The sequence below is a fragment of the Rattus rattus genome, chromosome 16, assembly GCF_011064425.1.
Source record: "Rattus rattus isolate New Zealand chromosome 16, Rrattus_CSIRO_v1, whole genome shotgun sequence".
NCBI lineage: Eukaryota > Metazoa > Chordata > Mammalia > Rodentia > Muridae > Rattus > Rattus rattus.
Window position 1 is genome coordinate 13,053,781 of NC_046169.1, and position 20,392 is coordinate 13,074,172.

At 52.0% G+C, this 20,392-nt stretch overlaps 1 protein-coding gene across 1 annotated transcript in view; it reads left to right on the forward strand.

Annotated features, from left to right (window-relative positions):
* Mad1l1 (mitotic arrest deficient 1 like 1) overlaps positions 1–20,392 on the forward strand; it is a 308,135-nt gene that overhangs the window by 179,491 nt on the left and 108,252 nt on the right. The window contains exon 13 of the mRNA XM_032886912.1: positions 8,726–8,782. Coding sequence (XP_032742803.1) covers positions 8,726–8,782 — 57 coding nt within the window. The remainder of the gene's footprint in view (positions 1–8,725; positions 8,783–20,392) is intronic.

The following is a 20,392-nucleotide window of genomic DNA, read 5'->3' on the forward strand; positions in this document are numbered from 1 at the left end:
CCCTGAGGACACTCTGCTGTGTGGCCATGTGATCCCTGCAGCCGCCTGCTTCCTCTTGCTGCATGCTCCTGTGGTGTTCCTGTCTAGGGGGTGGCACAGTGTCTTCCAAGCAGTCTGTGGCTTCTGGTTTCTGTCACCTGCATTATTGTGAGTCCTCTGTGAAGTCTCATGTTGCTTTAGTGGAGTGATGGGAGAGAAAATGTTCCATTTTAAAGTGGCCACTGTAGGCTGCTAGGCACTGGGAAGTTCACTAGTGTGAACTGCACTTGGCCTCTCCTTCCCGGCTGGCCTGTGCCAGTGCAGAACTCCTACATGCTAAATGCATGAGCTGTGGAGCCCCCTTTGGGTCCTATGCTGATCTCCCCACTCCTCTCTCTGGCTGCACACTGTCAGTGTCTCACAGGTGGCCAGCAGCCAGGAGTGCAATCCACTGGGGCTGCTGTGAGCCGCTGTAACCTAGCTCTCCACCCTCGTCTGAAAGGCTAACTCAGGCTCTAACAAGCTCTGCCATCATCAATGTAAGTGTGTTAATAGCTGTTTTATTACAGCACATTTAGCTCCATGAGAAACGCTAATGAGGAGAGATTTGCAGGTCTGCTCTCTGACACCTTGCGGCTCCCTGGTATTTTCTTTCTGAGAGGTCTCATCTGGGCTGCCATATGCATTCCACATAGGTCCTTAGGAGAACGATAGTCTGGGCACAGCCAGTGCTTTGTGTCAAGTGACCAGTGTTGTCAGGATTCAGCTCCAGAAGATACATGTTCTTGTCAGCGTCCTGCTGCACCCTGCTCATGGGTGTGTGTCAGGCATCCTTTCTTTCCCTGAAGGATGTAAAGATGGCAAGGTCTTCCTCGTGTTCTGTGTCTATGGGACAAAGAGCTATGGGAAAGGCGGTTGGCTTAGCTGTGTCAAGCAAGGTGCTCTTACTGTTTCCTGGTCACTGTCACTGAGAGTGTTTGTGAGGTCAGTCCAGGAGGGGGAGGATAAGAAGCCTCCTTCCCAACATACACACCTTTGAGAGTCCTTCTGTGCATGTGCACTCTGGCTCTTGAAGCTGGCTGGCCCTCAGTGACCTTCTTCCTCTGGCCCTAGTTGTGCTAGTCTATGGCTGTGATAAGATAGACTCCTGTGAGCAGAGCCTTGGTGGCCTTCCTACTTACCCTGTGACTGTGCTAATTATGCTTAGAGCTGGTGGGTATGTAAGTGTTGCAGTCTAGAGTGGCCATGTGTTCAGACTCTTGCCTCATTATCACAGGAGTCACCAAGAGACAGTTGTACCCAGTCACAGGATTCCCTGTCTCCACTAGAGTTCTCCTCATACTGTGGGGCCCTGGAGGAGCATAGATCCAGCCCTTTGGGGATGGAGTAGTAGCTGGATTTAGCAGTCTAGAGGACGAAGCCAGCCAGTCTGGGGGTCCTAATCCACTGGAATGGGGAATAGTACACCTTCTGTTTCCACCAGGTGGCAGCAGACGGACTCACTGCTTTCTGGACCTAGCCACTGGCCTGGAGGGCTGGGAGGAGGGAATAATGGGGAACTGGGCACATACTGGGTCCCTCTTGATCAGAGGCAAGGACCAGGCAGGTGTGAGAGTCCCATAGCCAGGTGGTCTGTCGTGGAGGGAGCTGGAAGGACGAGGGTGGCCTTGGCTTTTGGCTTCCGAGCTGTCTTGGAGCCTGGATTTAAGAGGGCACACCCTCCCCAAACACGATGTCTCCTTTCCATTCTGTTACCTGCTCTGTAGAGTCCAATATACAGTTGGGTTTTCTGTGAGTCTTGATGTAGTGAGAAGGGAGATGGGCAAACAGTCTTGCTTTGTCATAGAAGATAAGCTATGCATAGGCCAAAGGAGGGATAAGTTGCCTTTGGACAGGCAGACGTGGGCTCCTGGAGCCTTGGTGAGTCTGGAGGGGTATATCCTTACTCAGAAGTTCTGGGAATTGACAGTGACTTATGAGGATGACTGGTAGGAAAGCCCCTGACCACAGTGAGCCAGGGAACTGTTTCTACACAGCAGCCTCCTATATAGAGCCTGCTATTTAAAGCCCAGACCCTGGCCATCACCAGACCCTATGTGTAGCACAACCACTTTAAGCTTATCTCTCCAACTAGCCTACAAATAAATGAGAATGAGACTGTGGTTATTTTATTTGGCTTTGACAATTACTGGGGGTCACCTCTAATCTACTCTTCTAACTGCTGGCTTGGCTACTTCTCCAGCGGTGTATGTACCCCAGATACCTGCTGTTTCTCCAGGCCATGTGCTCATGGTTCCTCTCCTCTCATGTTGGCTTCCTCCTCTCCTCTCATTCTTCTTACTTCTCCTCCTGGTCTCTTCTCCACTCCCAACAAAGGAACTCAAAACCTACCTACTTCTAGTCCCTCCAGTAATTGGCTGTAACCTCTTTTATTTAACCAATTGTTTTAAATCAAGGAACAAGGTTTGTACAACAAAGGCATGTAAACATGAGAATTTACTCATAGGCCTAGACCTTTGGGTACAGAATTTCTCATTACAGTACATAGCAACAGACCAAGCCTCAACAATTTTCTACTTCCTCTGTAGACCATGGCCTTGTTGTCATCTCCAGCCCCTACCCTTTTGAGGAGAGCACTATTGGGCCAAGGCAGCCACAGCTTAGCTATATCACACCCTGGGGTCCAGCAGGCACACTCTAACCATCTAAGGCCACTCTGTGAATCAAGATGGCATACATCCACCACTTATGAGTGCCCGGCTTGTAGACACATCCTACAGCCAGCAAAGCCTAGTCAGGATCTCTCTAGGTTCCTGGGGACAGGGCTAAGTGTCTCCTTTGCAGTTGGCGAAACTAGAGTCTGAGGTGGAGGGTGGTCCCAGGCAAACCTTCCTGTCTCTTGTTTCCCCACTCATGAGCATGTCGACATCCCTGGTAGATACAGTCTAGAGACCTCACTCACTGCTCGGGGTCTGGGAGATGCACCCATAGAGGAGAGGGCTTAGCACCTCCTGGGTACTGAATGCCCGGGCAGTGGCTGAGGTAAGGGTGGGCTGTAGTCTTGGAACAGGCTTGCTCAGCTTGTCTCAGGGTAGTTCAGTCTCCTCCCGGGCTTGTACGTCTAGGCTAAGGGACAGGGCACTGCTCTTCCTGCAGCCACAGGCTTGGCTTTCCTCCGCCTTACCAGCCAGTGAGGTTCATATACCAGACACTTGCAAATGGCTTGTGCCTGGAGAGCTTTAAAAGTCTTGTCGGAAGTTTATTAGCCGAGCTGCTTGTATTGACAGAGGAAAAAGTTACATAACTTCGTGGAACTCCTTTCTTAAAGGTCTCTTAGTGCCTTACAGCTGGGTATGCATTGCTCAGGCCTGGGAGGCAAGTGGTTTCGTCTAGGGAAGTTACAGAGCAAGAGATGGAGAGGGAGCCCCCACATTGTCTGTGTTCTTCAGGCCTGAGTTGAGAAGGTGGAGTGGTGCGAGCAAGTGTCAGGTAGTGTGTGCCATCTTGATACAGTGTAGGGTCTGACTACACGTCCACCCTCAAGGGACAGGCATGTCCTTCCCCTCAGCTTCCTGGCCAAGAGGGAGGGCTCCCAGGAAACAGAAGAATACCACTGGGCATGTGGCGATTCAGGGTGTCTCGTGGGTATGTGGTACCTCCTCCCTGCTTTCTTTGTCTCTCCACCCCTTTACCTCTTTCTTTTCTACTTCTGCCCCAGTCTTCCCTTCTCTTTGTCGGTTCTCTCTTTCCGTGTGTTTTCATGTGCATGCATTTGGAAATCAGGTAAACATTGGGGCTTTCTTCTTACCTAACCTGGAGCTCAGATTTGGCTAAATTGGCTAGCCAGTGAGCCCATGGGATTCTTCTCCCCCCACCTCCCCACATTGTGATTTAAGATGCACATTTCCAAACTTGGCATTCTCCATGGGCACTGGGGATGGGAACTCAAGTCCTCTTTCTTGTGTGGCAGGCACTTTACCCACTGAGCCATCTGCCAGACCCTCTGTTCTTTTTTCTCTTTAATGGCTTTTCTCTGTTGCTTTACCTTCCCTCACCCTAAGCTCCTGTTTCGCTGGGGTCTACAGGCACTCACTCCCATGGACTCCTGCGCACTGGGTGTAGCTTCCCCATGAGTGACCAGGCTGGAGGGAATGCTCATTGCTGGTTTTGTTCACAGGAAGGCTGCCGGTATGCAGCCCCAGGCTGCCATGGGTAGGCAGGCAGCCATTGCAGCCCTCCTTTCAGCACAACCCTGGCCCAGGCTAACATCCGTCATCAGTTCCAGCATGGGGCATGCTTTGATTCCAGCAAAATCATTTTCAGCAAAACAAACTAGAAGTGTAGAGCTGGGAGACTCCCAGTAGCCCATCTCTAGTGGGGCTGCTGCCATTTTGCCCGGATTTTATTTATTCCATTTAATAAAGCGGCTGCGGAGGTTGGAAGCAGATGTCACGAGTCCTCTGTCGAAGGAGCCATAAATACAAGTGTGTGGCACTTGGATGCCACGCGTCACCTGAGTTGTGTTTGCAGCATATTTAATTAAAACAGATCACAGCACAACCAGCTACATGGAGACTCCCTCACAAACACTGGTGTGCTGCTCTCCAGTGAAGACTACACTGGGGGGGGGGGGCACAGGAGAGAAGCTCAAAGAATTCAGAGAAGTGGACGCAGGAGAATGCAGGGGGTGACTAGAAGAGCCCAGGGCAATGCCTGTGCCAGGGAATTGCTCTGCCACTGAGTTATGTAGTTCCAGCTCACTGGGCCCATTGCACAGATGGAGGACAAGTGCTCTAAGAGCTGAGATCAGAGACCTTCGTGGAGGTCACCTAGATGATAGGCAGCCATTGGGATCCTGGCCACACGCTGGAAGATTGATTGCCCACAGCTGCAGTTCCCAGATCTGGGCTCTCTCAGCCTCACTGCAAGGTTAGTGGGAACACTTGTAGGCCAGGACCCTCCACCAGTGGCTTTGGGCTAGAGCCTGGGAACCTCCTGTTTCTAGTTAAGTGGTCTCTGTGGAGTCACTAACCCTGAAGAGTGTGACGGAACAGGCTGGGGCCATTTGTCTCCTCTACTCCAGCAGAGTCCACTCCTGCCCACGATGCTTTCCACTCACAGCCAATACTTCAGCCTGCAGCTTTGAATGCCTGATCATGCTGGCTGACTGCTCAAGCCGGCTTGTTCTATAGCCCCCAGAAGCTGAAGGTGTTCGGCCTGCCATCCATGCTGGAGGGAGAGACCGCTGCACCCATATCTACACTCACACCCGAGGGAAAGCCCAGCACTTAAAAGCCCTGTCTGTTTGGGTCCCTGTGGGGCTGGTGGTCTACTCTCCGGGTTTTCCCAGCCAGGCCATACTGTGCTGTGATGTTATAGAAGGTATACCAACCCCCTTCAGGGCTTCGGATGGCCTGTCCCAGCCTGTCCCTACCTGCAGGTTTTCCTGTACACTACGAGCTGTCTGTGTTCCTGCAGGGATGCTAGATCATCAGGCCACCACTTCTCACTTCAGGATAAAAATAGCCCTGCTGAGGCTTCTGTGGAGGATGTAATGTCACAGGTGGCGGGTGTCCAGGGCTTCTGTCTGAACACACGCGTCTCTAGGGCTTGGCTGGAGACTGTGGCCAGCATCGTCGGCCCTTCTACAGGAGTAACAAATGCGTGCTAGCCCCCCTGCCACCTTGGCCACCCCTGAGACCAAGCACATCTGGGCTGTCCCTATGCTATTGTCTGCCTCTCCAGAGCCTGAACAGGGCTGCTTTTGCCCTCTGCAGACTGGCACCATTTCTGGAGCGGTCTGCCAGCTTGTCTTTCCTGTGCATAGCCTCAAAGCCAGGCTTCGTGTCCTTTGTGGTAGTATCTTGGTAGGGCAGGGCTGGTAGCTGGTGCCATGCGAGCAGAGGGATGATAGGTGACTGCCTTCATTAGCCACGGGCTCTATGTGTGGGCCAGTTGTAGGCAGATGAGGGGCAGCTGGTGGGCTGAGGTACCATACTGCTGTTTTCCTGTGTAAGGGCTGCCTGCCCCTCTCAGAGTCTCAGGAGAAAGCAAGAGCATTTGGGCCCTGATGTCACCGCAAAGGGCAGGACACTTACTGTGGTGCCACCATGAGATGCTTCCTCAGTCTAGATGCTAGTAATGTGGATCCCTGCACCTGCCCATCTCCCCCTGCTGGGTATTACGTCTCATCCTCCGTCCTCAGCTCTGCACTGTATCTTCCAGTGAGGCCTGGGCCTTCACCCCCACTGTCTTCCTTCTGCGACCGAGGCAGTATTTTCAGAAGCTCTGAAAGTGCTTAAGCTGCAGACTGCCCTTCTGAGAACAGTATGGTCATGGCCAGCCATCTCTTTTGCACCAGATCCACAGAGGGGACCTGCTTTCTGGATGAGGTCATGCTGACTGAGATGCCTTGTTCTCCCTACAAGAGTACTATTGCTAGCCATGCTTGGCTGATCCAGGAGATGAAGCCCTTGGTAGAGGAGCCATGTCATGGCCACAGGGTTTGATTCTGCCTACTGTCCCAGCAAGACTTGCTCTTCTGAAGTGAATGTTTCTAGTAGTCTTCCGGGGAACCTTCTGGTTATTTCCTGATGCGTGTGGGATGGGTGCTGGTGGAGATGTAGTGAAACCAGCCCCTCTTCTATCTATAGATGTGGTGGTCCTAGAGAGCACCATCCTTCTATGGCCAAAGCCACAGCCAAAGATGCTGAAGAGTGTGTGTGTGTGTGTGTGTGTGTGTGTGTGTGTGTGTGTGTGTGTGTGTGTGTGTGTGTGTGTGTGTGTGTGTGTGTGTGTGTGTGTGTGTGTGTGTGTGTGCGTGCGTGCATGTATGCCTGCATGCTGATGTCAGTGGACAGCCTGAGGCGTCAGTCTTTGCCTTCACTTTTCTGAGCATGGTTGTGTTCGTACTGTGTATACCCAGCTAGCTGTCTAGAGAGCTTTCAGAGAGTCTCCTGTCTCTGCCTTCCTTCTCAGTTTAGGAGCACCGAATTACAAATGCGCACTTCTGTGTCTCGCTTTAACACGGACTTTTAGGATCCAAACTCAGATTCTCAGTCACGTGCAAAGTGCTTTTTCTGCTGAGCCTTCTTCTCAGCCCAGAAGTGTGTTCCTCCGTCCTTTCCTTTGAGCACATACCTGGGGTTGATGTGCAGACATTAAACCCTAAGGAGAAGCCAAGTCTGAGCTCCTCAGTCTCACTGCCCTGCCACTGTCACAGGCACCGAGACTTTCCTAATTCCCATCCTTTCCTTTCAGCGCCTCAGCGCTCACTTCCTGGGCTCTGGCAGCCCTGTCTTTGCAGAGAGGTTTCGCTGTTGGTCCTGATTTGCATTTGGCTAATTGCTAACCATGTTAATTACCTTTCTGTGTGTTTGCCGCCTGTGTGCGTTTCCTTTTTGGGAGCCGTCTGTTTGCCTCTTTGCCTGCTCCTCTATCACACTGTTTATTTTTTTCCTCACTGCTTTGTAGCAGATCAGTGTGTGTCCTTGAGGCCAGTCAGGTGGAGGGGATGTCAGTCTCTGACCTCCATCCTCTCCTCTTAGAGCAGCAAGAGTGGTGTGTTTGGGGAAATATTGTGCGCCCTGGTAATGAACATGCAGGCCTTGCAGTTTTTCCCACTTTTGAGAGTCTCAGGTCGGACCTGGGTTCAAATCCTGCCAAGCTCCCTGACCAGCCACACACTGAATTATACATAGTGTTCGGCTTCTGGACTCATTTTCCTAAGCAAAGCTCTTCTAGAGGAGGCCATGCTATGCCAAGAGAATATTCATAGGCACTGAGCTACCCCGGTGTCCGCAGGGCACTTCAGCCTGTGGCAGTCCCCAGAGAAGAGGGCCACATCACAGGAGATGGAGAGAAAGGAGTTCCCTTGCCCGTTGCAGAGCTGACCAGGAGTGACTGTTGCTCTGGTCTGGGCAGTACCCTTCCAGCTCAGGGAGGGTGGCACATCCTTGCTATGTAAGTGCACGGTGGAGTGAGTGCATTTATAGATGGCTACCGGGGATCAGGATGGATTTCGGCAAGCATCTTGGTCATGCTGCTTACTGCCTGCCAGGGAGTAGTCTAGCAGGGCCTGTGAGAACCACACTGTATTCAGTCAGTGAGGAGTATGTGCCATTCTAGAGGGGGGCCATGCTGTGAGCACAGGAGGATGGGGTCTGTGGTACCCTAGAGCCAAGGTCTATGCCCTTTGATCTTTGGTCTCCTGTACTGAAGTTGAGTCTGTGCTCGCAGCCTCCAGTAGGCTGCTCCTTTACTGGAATGCTGAAGCAGAGGTTGGGAAGGCTCAGGAAGGCCGTCCTCCTCTGGGTGTTGAGCCCTAGTGTGGGGCTCTGGGTACTCTTGGTCAGGAGACCCTGTTGGTATTTAAGTACAGCATGGCCACCCTTAACACCGCAGTCAGAACCTTTCTCATCTAGGGATAGCAGGCCAGGTTTTCCCTGTTCCTTTGCAGTCTGTCCAGTGTTGGAGAGCTGGGTTGTGTCCTGTGTCAGCAGGACCACATCAATTAGTGGTTCCAGAGTGGGAAACTGTAGGAGGAAGGATTCAGCTGGCTGTCTTCCTCCTCACCCCAACTTACCCCAATGTATGACTACACAGCAGGGATTGTGTGGGCTCAGAAGTTCGCATTACCCAGGGTCTGATCAGGGTGGCCCTGACAGGCACAGGTGGAGTAGAGGCCCTTTACCCCAAGCTGACAGGATCTCCCCTCAACTCTCACCTTCTTGGTCTTATCTTGTAGGCTCAGCTGTCTCAGGCCCTGGAAGAGCTTGGGGTTCAGAAGCAGAGAGCTGACACGGTGAGTACTGAGGTGGGGGTTACGTGGTGTGGTGTGGTGTGGTGTGGTGTGGTGTGGTGTGGTGTGGTGTGGTGTGGTGTGGTGAAGGGCAGCCGGAGGGCAGACCAGTCTGAATCCTAGATCCAGACAAAAGGGAGTCCTGCCTTTCCCCAGCAGGACTTGTCTACAGGCATGTGCTCCTGTGTGGCCATGGTCTTTCTCTGGTATTATTAGAAATGGCAGAGTGGAAGGAACTGAGGTGGAAACTGAGTCCTGGTGCCCACCTCTTTGTGATACCAAGGTGTGAGCCCAGTGGGAGTCTTGAGCCACATGGGAGTCTATGGCTAAGGGCTTGGGTCAGGCCAGACCAGCCTAAGCAATATAGGCGTGTGAGCACTTACAGTGCAGATCAGATAACACAAGTGGGGTTTCCCTGTGGGACTCTGAGAATGTGGGTTAGAATTCACAAGTGAGGTTGGCTTGTCTGAGGGTTTTGGGTCAGGGTTGAGATTCTGATCTGGAGGTAGGAGAGACCAATCATGGAATACAGAATTGGGGAAGGCTGTGCAATGCTGGGTGTGTCCTCTGTCCATCACCAAGTGTGTTGTCACCAGCATGGGAGTCAGACTGTGACCAAGCAAGGCTAAGCAGCAAGGTGTCAGTTGGTAACTGACAGTTAAGACAGCATGGAGGAAGGAAAGGTGCCTGGGTCTGTGGTCAGAGGTGGCAGGCCAGGCAGGCCTGTGGCCTAGAATGTGGGAGCATAGAGGGAATGCTTTTGTAGATTGTGGGGTATTACACTCCACAGTGAGTGTGGAAGAGAATCTGTGGCCTGTGGTGTCTGTCAGTGGGCATGGTGAGTTTCTTTAACTTCGGCATGTTGTCACGCATGGTATGACTTGGTTTTACCCAGGCAGCGTTAGTTGTGGGCTGGCTAGCATGGTAGCCTGCTTGTCTCCACACATTGCCTCTTGGGCTTTGTCCCTGAGATCCAAGTGTCCCAGCCTCCTTTAGCAGTGGCCTGTTTGCTGTTGCCACAGGGGAAGCCACGTGTAGGGGTGGGGGAGTTTTCGTGAGCTGAGCATGAGTCTGCACAGTCTGGGGAGACCCTGATGCCCTGCACATTGACATGCGTGGCTTCCTCAGTGTTGACCTGAATTGGAATGTACCCCAGGGCCTTGTTTTCATAATGCACACAAGGCCAAGCAGAATTAGAAATGAGTTGTGCTAAGCACAGGCCAGGCCTGGGCTCTGTGGCTAAGCAGCTTGCTGCCACCCAGGGTGTATTTGCCCAGGAGTATGGCCGCCTGGCTCTGCTTCATGCTTCCCATGCCACTTTGGAGGAACTGTGAGCCCTGTGTCCATTTTAGGGGCAGATGCAGAAGCCGTTCTTGGGCCCTTAGTGCTAGGTAGCTCCTGGCAGCCTGGCTCCCAGGCTTGTCTTCCTGTGTCATCCCGCCAGCCCCAGTCCCAGCCCTGCTTTCTTGCAGAGGCTCACCCCTAGTTGTAGGGGACTTGGGAACCATCCTTGTGCTTGGTGGTTTTATATCAGCTCGATACAAGCTAGAGTCATTAGAGAGGAAGGAGCCTCAGCATTGTCTTAATTAGTGATCGGTGGGGGAGGGCCCAGACCATTGTGGGTGAAGCCATCCCTGGGCTGGTGGTCCTGGTTCTATAAGAAGGCAAGCCGTGGGGAGTAAGCCAGTAAGCAGCACCCTCCATGGCCTCTGCATCAACTCCTTCCTCCAAGTTCCTGCGCTTCATGAGGTCCTACCCTCACTGCTTTTGGGAGAAACTCTCATGTGGAAGTGTGAGTGCAATAAACCCTCTCTCCTAGAGTTGCTTTTGGCCATGCTATGCATCACAGCAGCAGTAACCCAGACAAGACAATGGCCAGTGCAGGACTTGAGTGGACCATGGTTGTTTTTGACCTTGAGAGCAGGGCAGGCACAGGCTCTAAGATGCCCAGTCTGACGCTATCGAGTAGGGTGCAGGCCCTTGGGCAGAGTTCTTTCATGTTTGTTTAGGGTTTCAATTGGAGCTGTCTGCTCTGCCCAGGTTCTGATCTCTGCCTTTGATTGCCTAATCTCAGGTCATTTCACAGTGTTTATTTCTCTTCTCTTCTCCTTCCCACTTAAGAGGGAAATAAGAAGTGGCAGTGCTTGGGGACCCGTGATGCAGATGGTCACACGTTTGTGTTTGTCTCACAGCCTCCATCCTTCCCACAGGTGCCGAGGCGTCAGGGGCGTCTTTGCCAGCTGAGTAAGCCCTACCCTGGCCTCAGGCAAGGCCTTGAGGAGGAGCAGTGTGACAGGCCTGGCAGATCCATGCTCATGTTCGACTGTCACTGCCCTTTGAGCCTTGACTGCCACAGACGCCTTACCTGCCTCCTGGCCACACTGAGCTTTGTGAGGGGAAGTTTCTCCAGAGGAGCAGGCCTGAGTATTAGGGTCAGCATTCTGTGGAACAGTGTGTTACTAAGTCACACACCTAGCCCTTCCACAGGACAGGAGTCCTGTTGAGTCTGCGGGGCTCATTTTAAGTGGCCATGTGTAACAGTGGCTCCCATGTGGCACAGGTCACCTGGGTCATTGGCTGGCAGCACACTGTCCTCTCTCTGAAAACCCTGTCCAACCTTCTCTTCTTGCCCTCACAACTGCATCTGCTGCTGACAACTACATTTCTTTCCTCCGTTTTATTACTATTTTGTGTTTCTTTGTGTCTATAAGTACATATTTGAGTACATGTGTGTGTGTGTGTGTGTGTGTGTGTGTGTGTGTGTGAGAGTATACATATATGTGCACCCATGTGAAATCAGAAAATAACCTCGGTGTCATTCCTCAGGCCCTCTTCCTACTATCTTGAGACCAGTTCTCTTGTTGGCCTGGAATGTTGGCACATAGACTAGGCTACCTTGCCCATGAGCCTCCAGGGATCTGACTCTCTCCACCTCCCATCTCCCCGCTGTTGGGATTCTGAACATGCACTACCATACCCAGTTCTCTGAGTGCCAGAGTCAAGGTCTTCCTTGCTCTAAGGCAAGGGCTGCGTTGATTGAACCATCATCTCAGCCCTGGCTTTGACATTTTGAGTAAGGGTCAACTTTATAGCTCAGGCTACTGGTCTCAAATTCATGCTTCCCCTATCTCAGCCTCCCAGGTGCTCAGATCAGAGGAATACCACAACTGCCTCCTTTTCTAGACTTAAACTTGCATCTCCAGCCTCCCCCTGTGTGTGAGTCCCGGACGCTCTGCAGGACAGGACAGAGATGCAGCTGATGGTGCCATTCAGTATCCTGAGGAAGCCTGTAAGAGGGCTTCTGCAAGGCTTCCCAGGGGGGCTTCCTCAAGGCTTCCCAGGGGACTTGGTTAGGCCAGCCCAGCCTGTTTATCACCCTACTTTACCCTCAGTCTGTGGTAGCCCCCTCCCCTCTGATCAGCATGGGCCCAGGGTCCACCCTGCACTGGTTGACCCTCCCCCTGCCCCTTATGATGTTATAAGTGAATTGCTTGTGAGGTGCCTGCTGCTAACTCCTCAGGCCCTTTTTCTTATGGAGAAGAACCAGAGACAAAGGGGTGAGTGCACCTTGGAGCTAGGAGTGAGGCTGGGAGGGCAATGGAATACTTAGCCTGCTTCCAAGCCCTCTGTCTTTTTGAGGCTAAAATGCTGTGAGAAAGGGCCAGCTGAGCGAGTACCATCCTGGCCCTGAGAAGGAGGCTCATGTTACCTGCATGTAGTGGAATCACACAAGTGTCCAGCATTAACAGGGACACGGTCCAGGAGCTTGCCTGATCCCTGCAGCTTCTAGCCTTCTGTCTGCTGGACTCTAACTCCAGGCTTGTTCACAAATAGTAGAAGGGGAGCTGTGCCATACTGAGCTAATCGCTAATGGCAGGACAAAGGCAGTTTGACTTTGTGTTATTAATTAGTAACCTCACACTAATTAGTGAGCATGAGTGTGGTTCATGCTTCCTCTTTAAATGCAATTAATACCACAAGGAGCAACGTCCCAGGCCAGGTTTGCATCGTTAGCATACCTCACCCTAATTAGATCCGGCCAGCAGTGGCTAGAGAAATGAGGTTTTTGATTACAACCGTAAAAGGCCTCCAATATTTTATAGACTTCAGGGAGCTAGAAATGTGGATTTATTTCCTGTCTTAACAGGCATGCCCCCCTGCCCCCATCCAGTGTAATTAAGCAGTCATTTCTCTTGATTACCATTTTCCCCTAATGGCTCCTCCTTACCCTCTGTGCCTTATTCCCAGTGGAGCTTGTAGATCGGGATGGGGAGCCCCATAGAGGCTGTGGTTGGGTCAGCCTGGAGCTTGCACTGACCATTCTGTGCTCCGTCTCTGAGAGGAACTGTAGATAGTGCCTCTCTCTGTGGCCAGGCAGAAGGAGCACATCTCAGGCAGATTCTCTTCACAGACTTGGTATGATCTCAGGCAGCAGGGCCTAAGCAGGCACAAGGCCCTGGTTTCCATCCCCAGCACTGCGTGCATGGTATGCATTGGCACATACACATAATCCAGGCATTATGGAGGTGAAAGGGGAAAGATTAGAAGTTCAGTGTCATCCTCAGCGCCACCATAAGCTCAGGGCCAGCATGTGTGTGTGTGTGTGTGTGTGTGTGTGTGTGTGTGTGTGTGTGTGTGTGTGTGTCCTCGCGCGTGCGTGCAAGTGTGCATGATGTGCTGGAGATGGCTTAGTGGTTAGAGCCCGTGTTGCTCTTACAGAGGACCTGGGGTTCAGTTCCCAGCATCTGCATGTCAGCTCACAGCCATCTATAACACGAGTTCAAAGGGATCCAGTACCCTCTTCTGTTTTCCAGAGACACTGGGACACGTGGCACACATACATCTATATGAGCAAAATACTAACACACAAATAAAAAATAAATCTTTTTGTCTGCTTTCTTTGAGACAAGGTCTCTTGGCTGCCTGCTGTCCTACTCACTCTGTAGATCCACCTGCCTCAGCCTTCTGAGTGCTGGGATTAAAGGCGTATGCACCTACCCCCAACTTAAAGAGTGTGTGGAATCCTCTGGAACGGTAGTTAACAGGTGGTTGTGAGCCACCGTGTGAATGCAGGGAACCCTGGTCCTCTGCAAGAGCAGCCAGCCCTCTTAACTATGGAGCCATCTCTCCGTTCCTAAATTAAAAAAAAAAAAAAAAAAGTAAAGAAGAAAAATCCCTGCAGGTCCTGTGGTTCCATATGGAGAAAGACATGAATTCTGAGGACTGTGTACAATGTGTCATCCCCAGCATGTGTACCTCTTAGAGCTTTGGCTGTCTGATGTCCTGTTCAGGATGACATTCTGAGTCACATGGATGTCATAAAAATGAGTAGTGGGGACCGTAGTCTTGTATGCTCTCTGCACATGTCTGGTCCCCTCACAGTACATGGCCTCCTATTGAGTGACTCCAGTCGGACCCTTTGTGGTCCTCCACAGAGCTGGTAGAGGAGCTGTCTGCTCCCCCCAGATGAAGCCTCTACCTTTCTCCCACTGTGTATCCTTCTATTAGTCGGTCTGGCATGCAGACTGAGGCAAGTACCACCTTATGCAAGCATACCCGTGAACACTTGTTTCCCGGCTGAGAGAATAGGAAGGCTCTGGCAGCTCATTTGGGCTGATCTTGGTGCAAACACAGAAGCATGCAGCACCAGGCAACTTAAGCAGTAGATGCCAAGAGCCCAGCTAGGTGTCTGGGGAAGCTGCCCCTGGTTTTTAGCTCAGCTGAGAGAGCTCTCTGAGGGAATTGGCCCCGTTCACACTCTAGTAGGCCCCTCCTTATACTGCCATCCCGTGGGACTAATTCATCACATGGACTTGGAGAACCCCCTTCTGCTTTACATGGTCAACTCAGTGTTCACTGCTCCACTTTCTACCTGATTGTCTTCCCCTAGTCCCTCTGTACCTTTTGAGGGTTCACCTGCACATGCCCACCAGAAGGAACAGAAGCCCCCCTTAAGTGGGTAGGCACTCCCCAGTGTGTCCAGCTGTCAGAAGCTACTCTAGCCCTCTACTCCACCTCTCTTCTTTGCATCTGAGATGCTGGACTTCTCCAGCCCTGACCTTTGGGGCTTCTAGAGCGAAGCTGCACAGGCGCAGTATACACCCTGCCATTTACCCTCCAGTAACTGACCATCCAACTCGTCCCTTGTGGGCCCAGCCAGCCTGCTCTGCAGCAGCCCACTCTGAGAAGCTTCCAGAATTCTCTCCCTGTATTTGGAGTGATGAACTGGCTGCCTTGCATAGAAACTACAAGCTGGTCTCTCTGGATGTGTCCCATGGCGGAGGCCCATTGCATCCAGCAGCAAGTTGCCTGGTAATGCAGCCTCATGTGCCCATGTCTCTCCAGCCGAAGTGAAAGTGCAGGGAGTTCAGCTTAAGACCCTTCTCTCCCTTTGCCAAAAAGCAGGACCTCAGGTACTTCCCCAGGGTTTAGTGGGCTTAGAGTTGAGCTGAATAGTGGTCTCCATTCAGAATTCCTATTGTTGTCTCAGAGTTACCTCTTAGAGACATGAGACTTCTACCTAGAGGGGGCTTTGGAGAGATGGTGGCAGCCTGAGAGTCCTCCAGAGCCCTGGACCTGGTACCATCTGTGTACTTGGCCCAGTTGGAGAGTGGTGTGTCTCCAGCATTGAATGATGAGACTATTCAGGCCTAGGTATATGGGTGAGCATGCTCATTCTGGTGCCCGGCAGAGGCTTTATTAATTAGAACTGCTGGCAGGAAGGGCAGGGTGCCGAACCACTCAAACCACAGCACAGGGTTCCTGTTGGGAAGTTGTGCCTTGCTGGGAAGGCAGCCACAGCATCCTTAGAATTGAATCACAACGATGCTTCGGGGCAAAGAGGAAACCTGGTGGGGGCCTATAGATAAGAGACACAGAGCTCAGGGCTGGGCTACACAGGCCAGTGGGTATGCGTTGGCAGCTTTCTTGGAAGGGCATCCCTGGTTCTGCTTCAGATTAGATTTGTGCTTTCTTGAGCTGTCAGAGAGCTCTGGTCAGGGCTCCTCTTACTGGGAGGGGCGTCTCAGGCACCCTCCTTTTTGCTGCTGTCTCCAGCAGACCGTCTCCTGCAATTCTGAGGGATGTTCATTTCAATCACGCGTGAGAGGTTACCTCTCTGAACACGATCAAAGTCTGCTGCTGTGAGAGCCACTACATTGAGTTGCCTCTAGCCAGGCTAGTTGGAAAGATGAAGTCCCAATACCAGAAATGACGGAGGCATCTGGTCTTTCTTCTTTGCCTCTTATTCTTAATTGGCGAGAGCACTACCAATGGAGCTGCGTCCCCGGACCCCGTCACCCATCTTTGAGCTGTGCTCGCTGCTTTATGAGTTCTTGGTGTATTCTGCCCACTCTGCTATCAGAGCTCTGCCTCAGCAAAGCGCAGCTCATCCAGAAGACTGTCCTCACTCCCGTGTCCTTCGGCATGCAGAAGTGTGCAGTGATGAGGCCCTGGGCGTCTCCCTGTGTTGCTGCACGCGTTGGCACAGCTTAGAAAGCATTGCCTGATCCAAAGCTGGGAAGCTTCAGTCCTGCGCGCTCACCCATGCGTCTCTTATTTCATCTTCCCTTGCCTGTGTCTTCCTTCTAGTGACTTCCATCCCACATTTTAGTTCTTACCCACTTTGAGTTGGGTTTTAATATGGCATGAGTTAGCGCTCCAGCCTCATTCCTGTGTGTGCATATCCACTTGTCTCAATCCTGTCCCCTTCCGAGACTCTTCTCCTACCTGGTAGTCACAGCCTCCTCCTTGAAAACCAGCTGGCCATACCAGTTTGTGTTCAGTGCGGAGAGCTCAGTTCTAGTTCAGCCTGTGGGTCCTTCCTTATGCCACCACCTAAGTTATTGTCCTTAGTGTCCTGTGGTCTTAGGTTGATATGAACATTCTGACTTCATGTCCCCTACCCCATAATATATTGATTAAACCTTGCTTGACAGCTTCACAGGATGTAGAATCACCCAGGAGACAGCTCTGTGCACATCTGAGGGGGTTTCTAGACCCGGTTAGCTCAGGCAGGAAGACCATCCAAGTGTGGACAGCACGATTCCCTAGGCTGAGGAAGCGAGCTGAGCCCCAGCATTCGTCCTCTTTGCGTCGTGCCTGTGGCCACAGTGAGAGCAGCCTCCTCACACTCCTGTCACCATGCCTTCCCCACCATGGTGGGCTGTGCTGTCAATCTGTGAACTAGGAGAACCGCTTCCTTCCTTAAGTTGTTTTTATCGGGCGTTTTGTTGCAGCTGGGAGAAAAATAACCACTGCACCCTGTCAAGATCGTCTTGACTATTCAGAGTGCCTTGCAGTTCCCTGTGAATTTTAGCATAAGAAAAAAAAACCCAACCAGTTTTGCAAGAAAGACATTTGAAGTTTTAGGTTTTTTGCTGTGCAGGGGAATCCAAGCCAGCGCAGAGCATACACTCTCCTGAGCCACACCTTCCAGCCAGTGTTTCCAGTTTTGATAGAGTTGCATTTACTCTGCTGATCGCTTTGGAGGTTTGATCCAGCCACCAGGGACCCAAGCATTGTCCGAACCAAGGCTTCCTATATGGAAGCCCCAGGCTGACACAAGCCTAGACTCCAAGAATTCCACAGAAGCAGCACTCACCCCACTTCTTGCTGCTTCCTACTTTTTCGTGTCCACACCTTCCTGGCCTGACCTGGCCCAAGCAGAGACCCCAGAGTCTTTGCTTCAACCCAGTGTTAGTGTAGGGATACCGCCGGTGTCTGTTCTCTACAATGAGAGAATGCAGAAAATGTCCTCAGCATGTTACCTCAAGAGAATGCCAGGTGTGTCAGCTTCTGCAGAGCCGCACCCTGAGGTCATTTGTATTTATTCTTAGCCTCTGCCCAGCTGTATCAGTCAGAGCTCAGATGAGGAACAGGGTGGAGGAGAGCAGACCCTGAAAGAAATTAGGGACCTGGGACAAAGGGGAATGCAGTGTGTCCTCATCCCTGTAATCAGGGTACAGCAGCATAAAGTGTAAGGATGCTTAGAAAGCAAAGGCTGCTGCTAAGCTCTGCCCTGGATTTTCTGTAAGTGCCTTTTATACTTTTGAGACATGGTCTCATGAGCCCGGACTAGCCTTAAACTCATGATGTAGCTGATGCTTGCTCTCTTTCATGTACCTCTCTAGGCCTGGGACACCCTCCCTGCTCTGTCACCCTGCAGTCTAGTTGGTATGCCATAGGGTGACCAGCATTAGGATAGGAGCCTGGAGGTGGGGGGCTGAGTTTGGAAGAGTAGTCATCCTCAACCTTTACCTACATCTTGACAGACGTGGGTAAATGTTTGCTCCTGAGGACCACGGAGTCTTGCTGGGCAGTGGGCAGCAGGGAGCATCCCCATCTATCTCCAGTGTACGTGAACACAGCCTCCTGCTGAGAGACACATACTGCTGTCTCCAGAACCTGGTGAATTCATGTCAGGGGCACAGTTGGCACTAACTGACCTGCCAGAGAGTGCCAAAGGGGAGAATATTCACATGCCCACCAGTCTTGGAGAGTTGGGTGGGCATTGCCAGCCTCTCTCGGACATTCAGTTTGAGAAAGCAGGAGGTGGGGCAGCAGCAGGTGGTGAAGCCACCCCCACCCAGCCTACACAGGGCTCCTCTTCACCTCACCCCTCACTTGGCAGGCATGTGCTTGGGGCCCCACTGCTCAGCTGCAGATGAGTCCTCCAAAAAGCACTTTGTGTGTGAAATCCTTTTAGCAGGATGAATTTGGAATCTGGCCCATGGTTTGAGGCATTTGGCAGGGTCCCTGAAGACGCAATCCAATTAGTCCCATGTTTTCTTGTTTTTATAACTGACTCTAGACCCAGGTTTTCTTCAGTGAAGTAGAATATAGATAGGTACAGGCTATAATATTCATGCACAACCACATTTCTATTCCCTTCATCCCATGTCTACCAATCCAAAACATGAATCAGCTCTTATTGGCTGGAAGGGAGCAGATGCCCAAAAAGAGAGGGCAGGACTCACTTCATGAGGCGAGGGATCCTGGAGCCTGAAACCAGGCAGTGGCAGACTGCTGCTCTGTTATCCCGTACACATGTAGTAGAGATAGGAAATGAGTGCGTGGGTGTACGCAGGCTTACGGTGGTTGGCATTACAGGGAAAGTCTTGAGAAAGGGAGGGGGTAAGTGGTAGAGCCCCTGCCTAGAATCCCCCAGTCAGGGGCTAGGAGTGTGGCTCAGTGGTAGAGCCCCTGCCTAGAATCCCCAGTGAGGAGCTGGGAGTGTGGCTCAGTGAGGGAGGGGCTGGGGTGTGGCTCAGTGGTAGAGCCCCTGCCTAGGATCCCCCAGTAAGGGGCTGGGGGCGTGGCTCAGTGGTAGAGCCCCTGCCTAGAATCCCCCAGTGAGGGGCTGGGAGTGTGGCTCAGTGGTAGAGCATGAGGATCAGCTTTTGTGTGAACTGCATAAAAATGTTTTATCAGGGAAGGGTGGGGTATAGGCCTCAGGAAAAGACCCTGGGAAGGGGAGGATCAGGTGATCTGCTTGCTAGTGAGGCACTTCCTGCTGGGCAGTTCTAACCCTCTGCAGGGCCTCAACTCAGCAAAGCAGGTACACAGGACTACAGTGGGCAGCAGGGTCCCTGTGCATATGGGCTAGAAACAGGTTATGTTCGCTGTGAGCATAGCTCTTGCCTTTCAATTGAGGAAGCAGTGGCAGTGAGATTGGGTCCTAGCAAGACAAGAGGCCTGTTCTCCCCTCCGTGCCACCTCAGGTGTGGAGCTGCGTCTGATAGGAGCTTCCTATAGCAAGCAGTGAGAGTCACGCTTAGGGGATCAAAGGAAGGAGGCTGTGGACCAGGATAGAGAAAGCCACTGCCATGGAAGTTGACCCCAAGCACAGTTGTCAGAAAGTGGAGTTTAGCTGTGTGTTAGAACCTGGGGCGTGAGCAGGCCCAGAGCAGCAATGGAGGGGCTGGATGAGGAGTTGCAGCTGGATTGAGAGAGTTAGGAGATGGCTGGGTACTGGGAGGGAATGCCATGGTAGAGTCTGAACAGCACTGGCTCTGAGAGTTGTCTGTATATATGGAGGATACAGCTCACGAGGGCAGTCAGAACATAGTGAGGGCCAGGTCGTGCAGGATGCAGGTATTTAGAAAGAAGCACATGGACAAGAAAGAATCCAGCAGAGATGAGAGAATAAAGCAAGGGCTGTCCATCATTGCTAGCAAGAGCGGGAAGATGCCCTGGAAAATCGCTATGAAGTGGAAACGTATTTAGCTGTGTTTTGGGACCTACCAGAGCATTAGGGCTGATAGGATCCCTCTGTCTAGTAGAGAGAGGGTGTGATTGGTTATGGGGGTCAGGTTACAAGAACAAAAAGGCCATGGGAGCCCCAGCCTGCATGCGTTTTATGTCTGTAAGCAAGAGACTTTTAAAAGCTCCTGGTGGATTTCAGATGGTCTGAGGTGTGGGGAGCTGATGGAGGAGGCTTGCCCAGGAACAGTGAGAGATGATGAGCTACCACCATTGCGATCAGAGTGGAAGGGGAGGAGCTCCACTCTCACCCTCCTCTGTCCAGGGCCCCAGAAGTGGATACCACTGCCCACAGTGAGGAAAGAAACCTACGTGCACTAAATCAGTAAGTGCTGAGCTACCGGACAGACC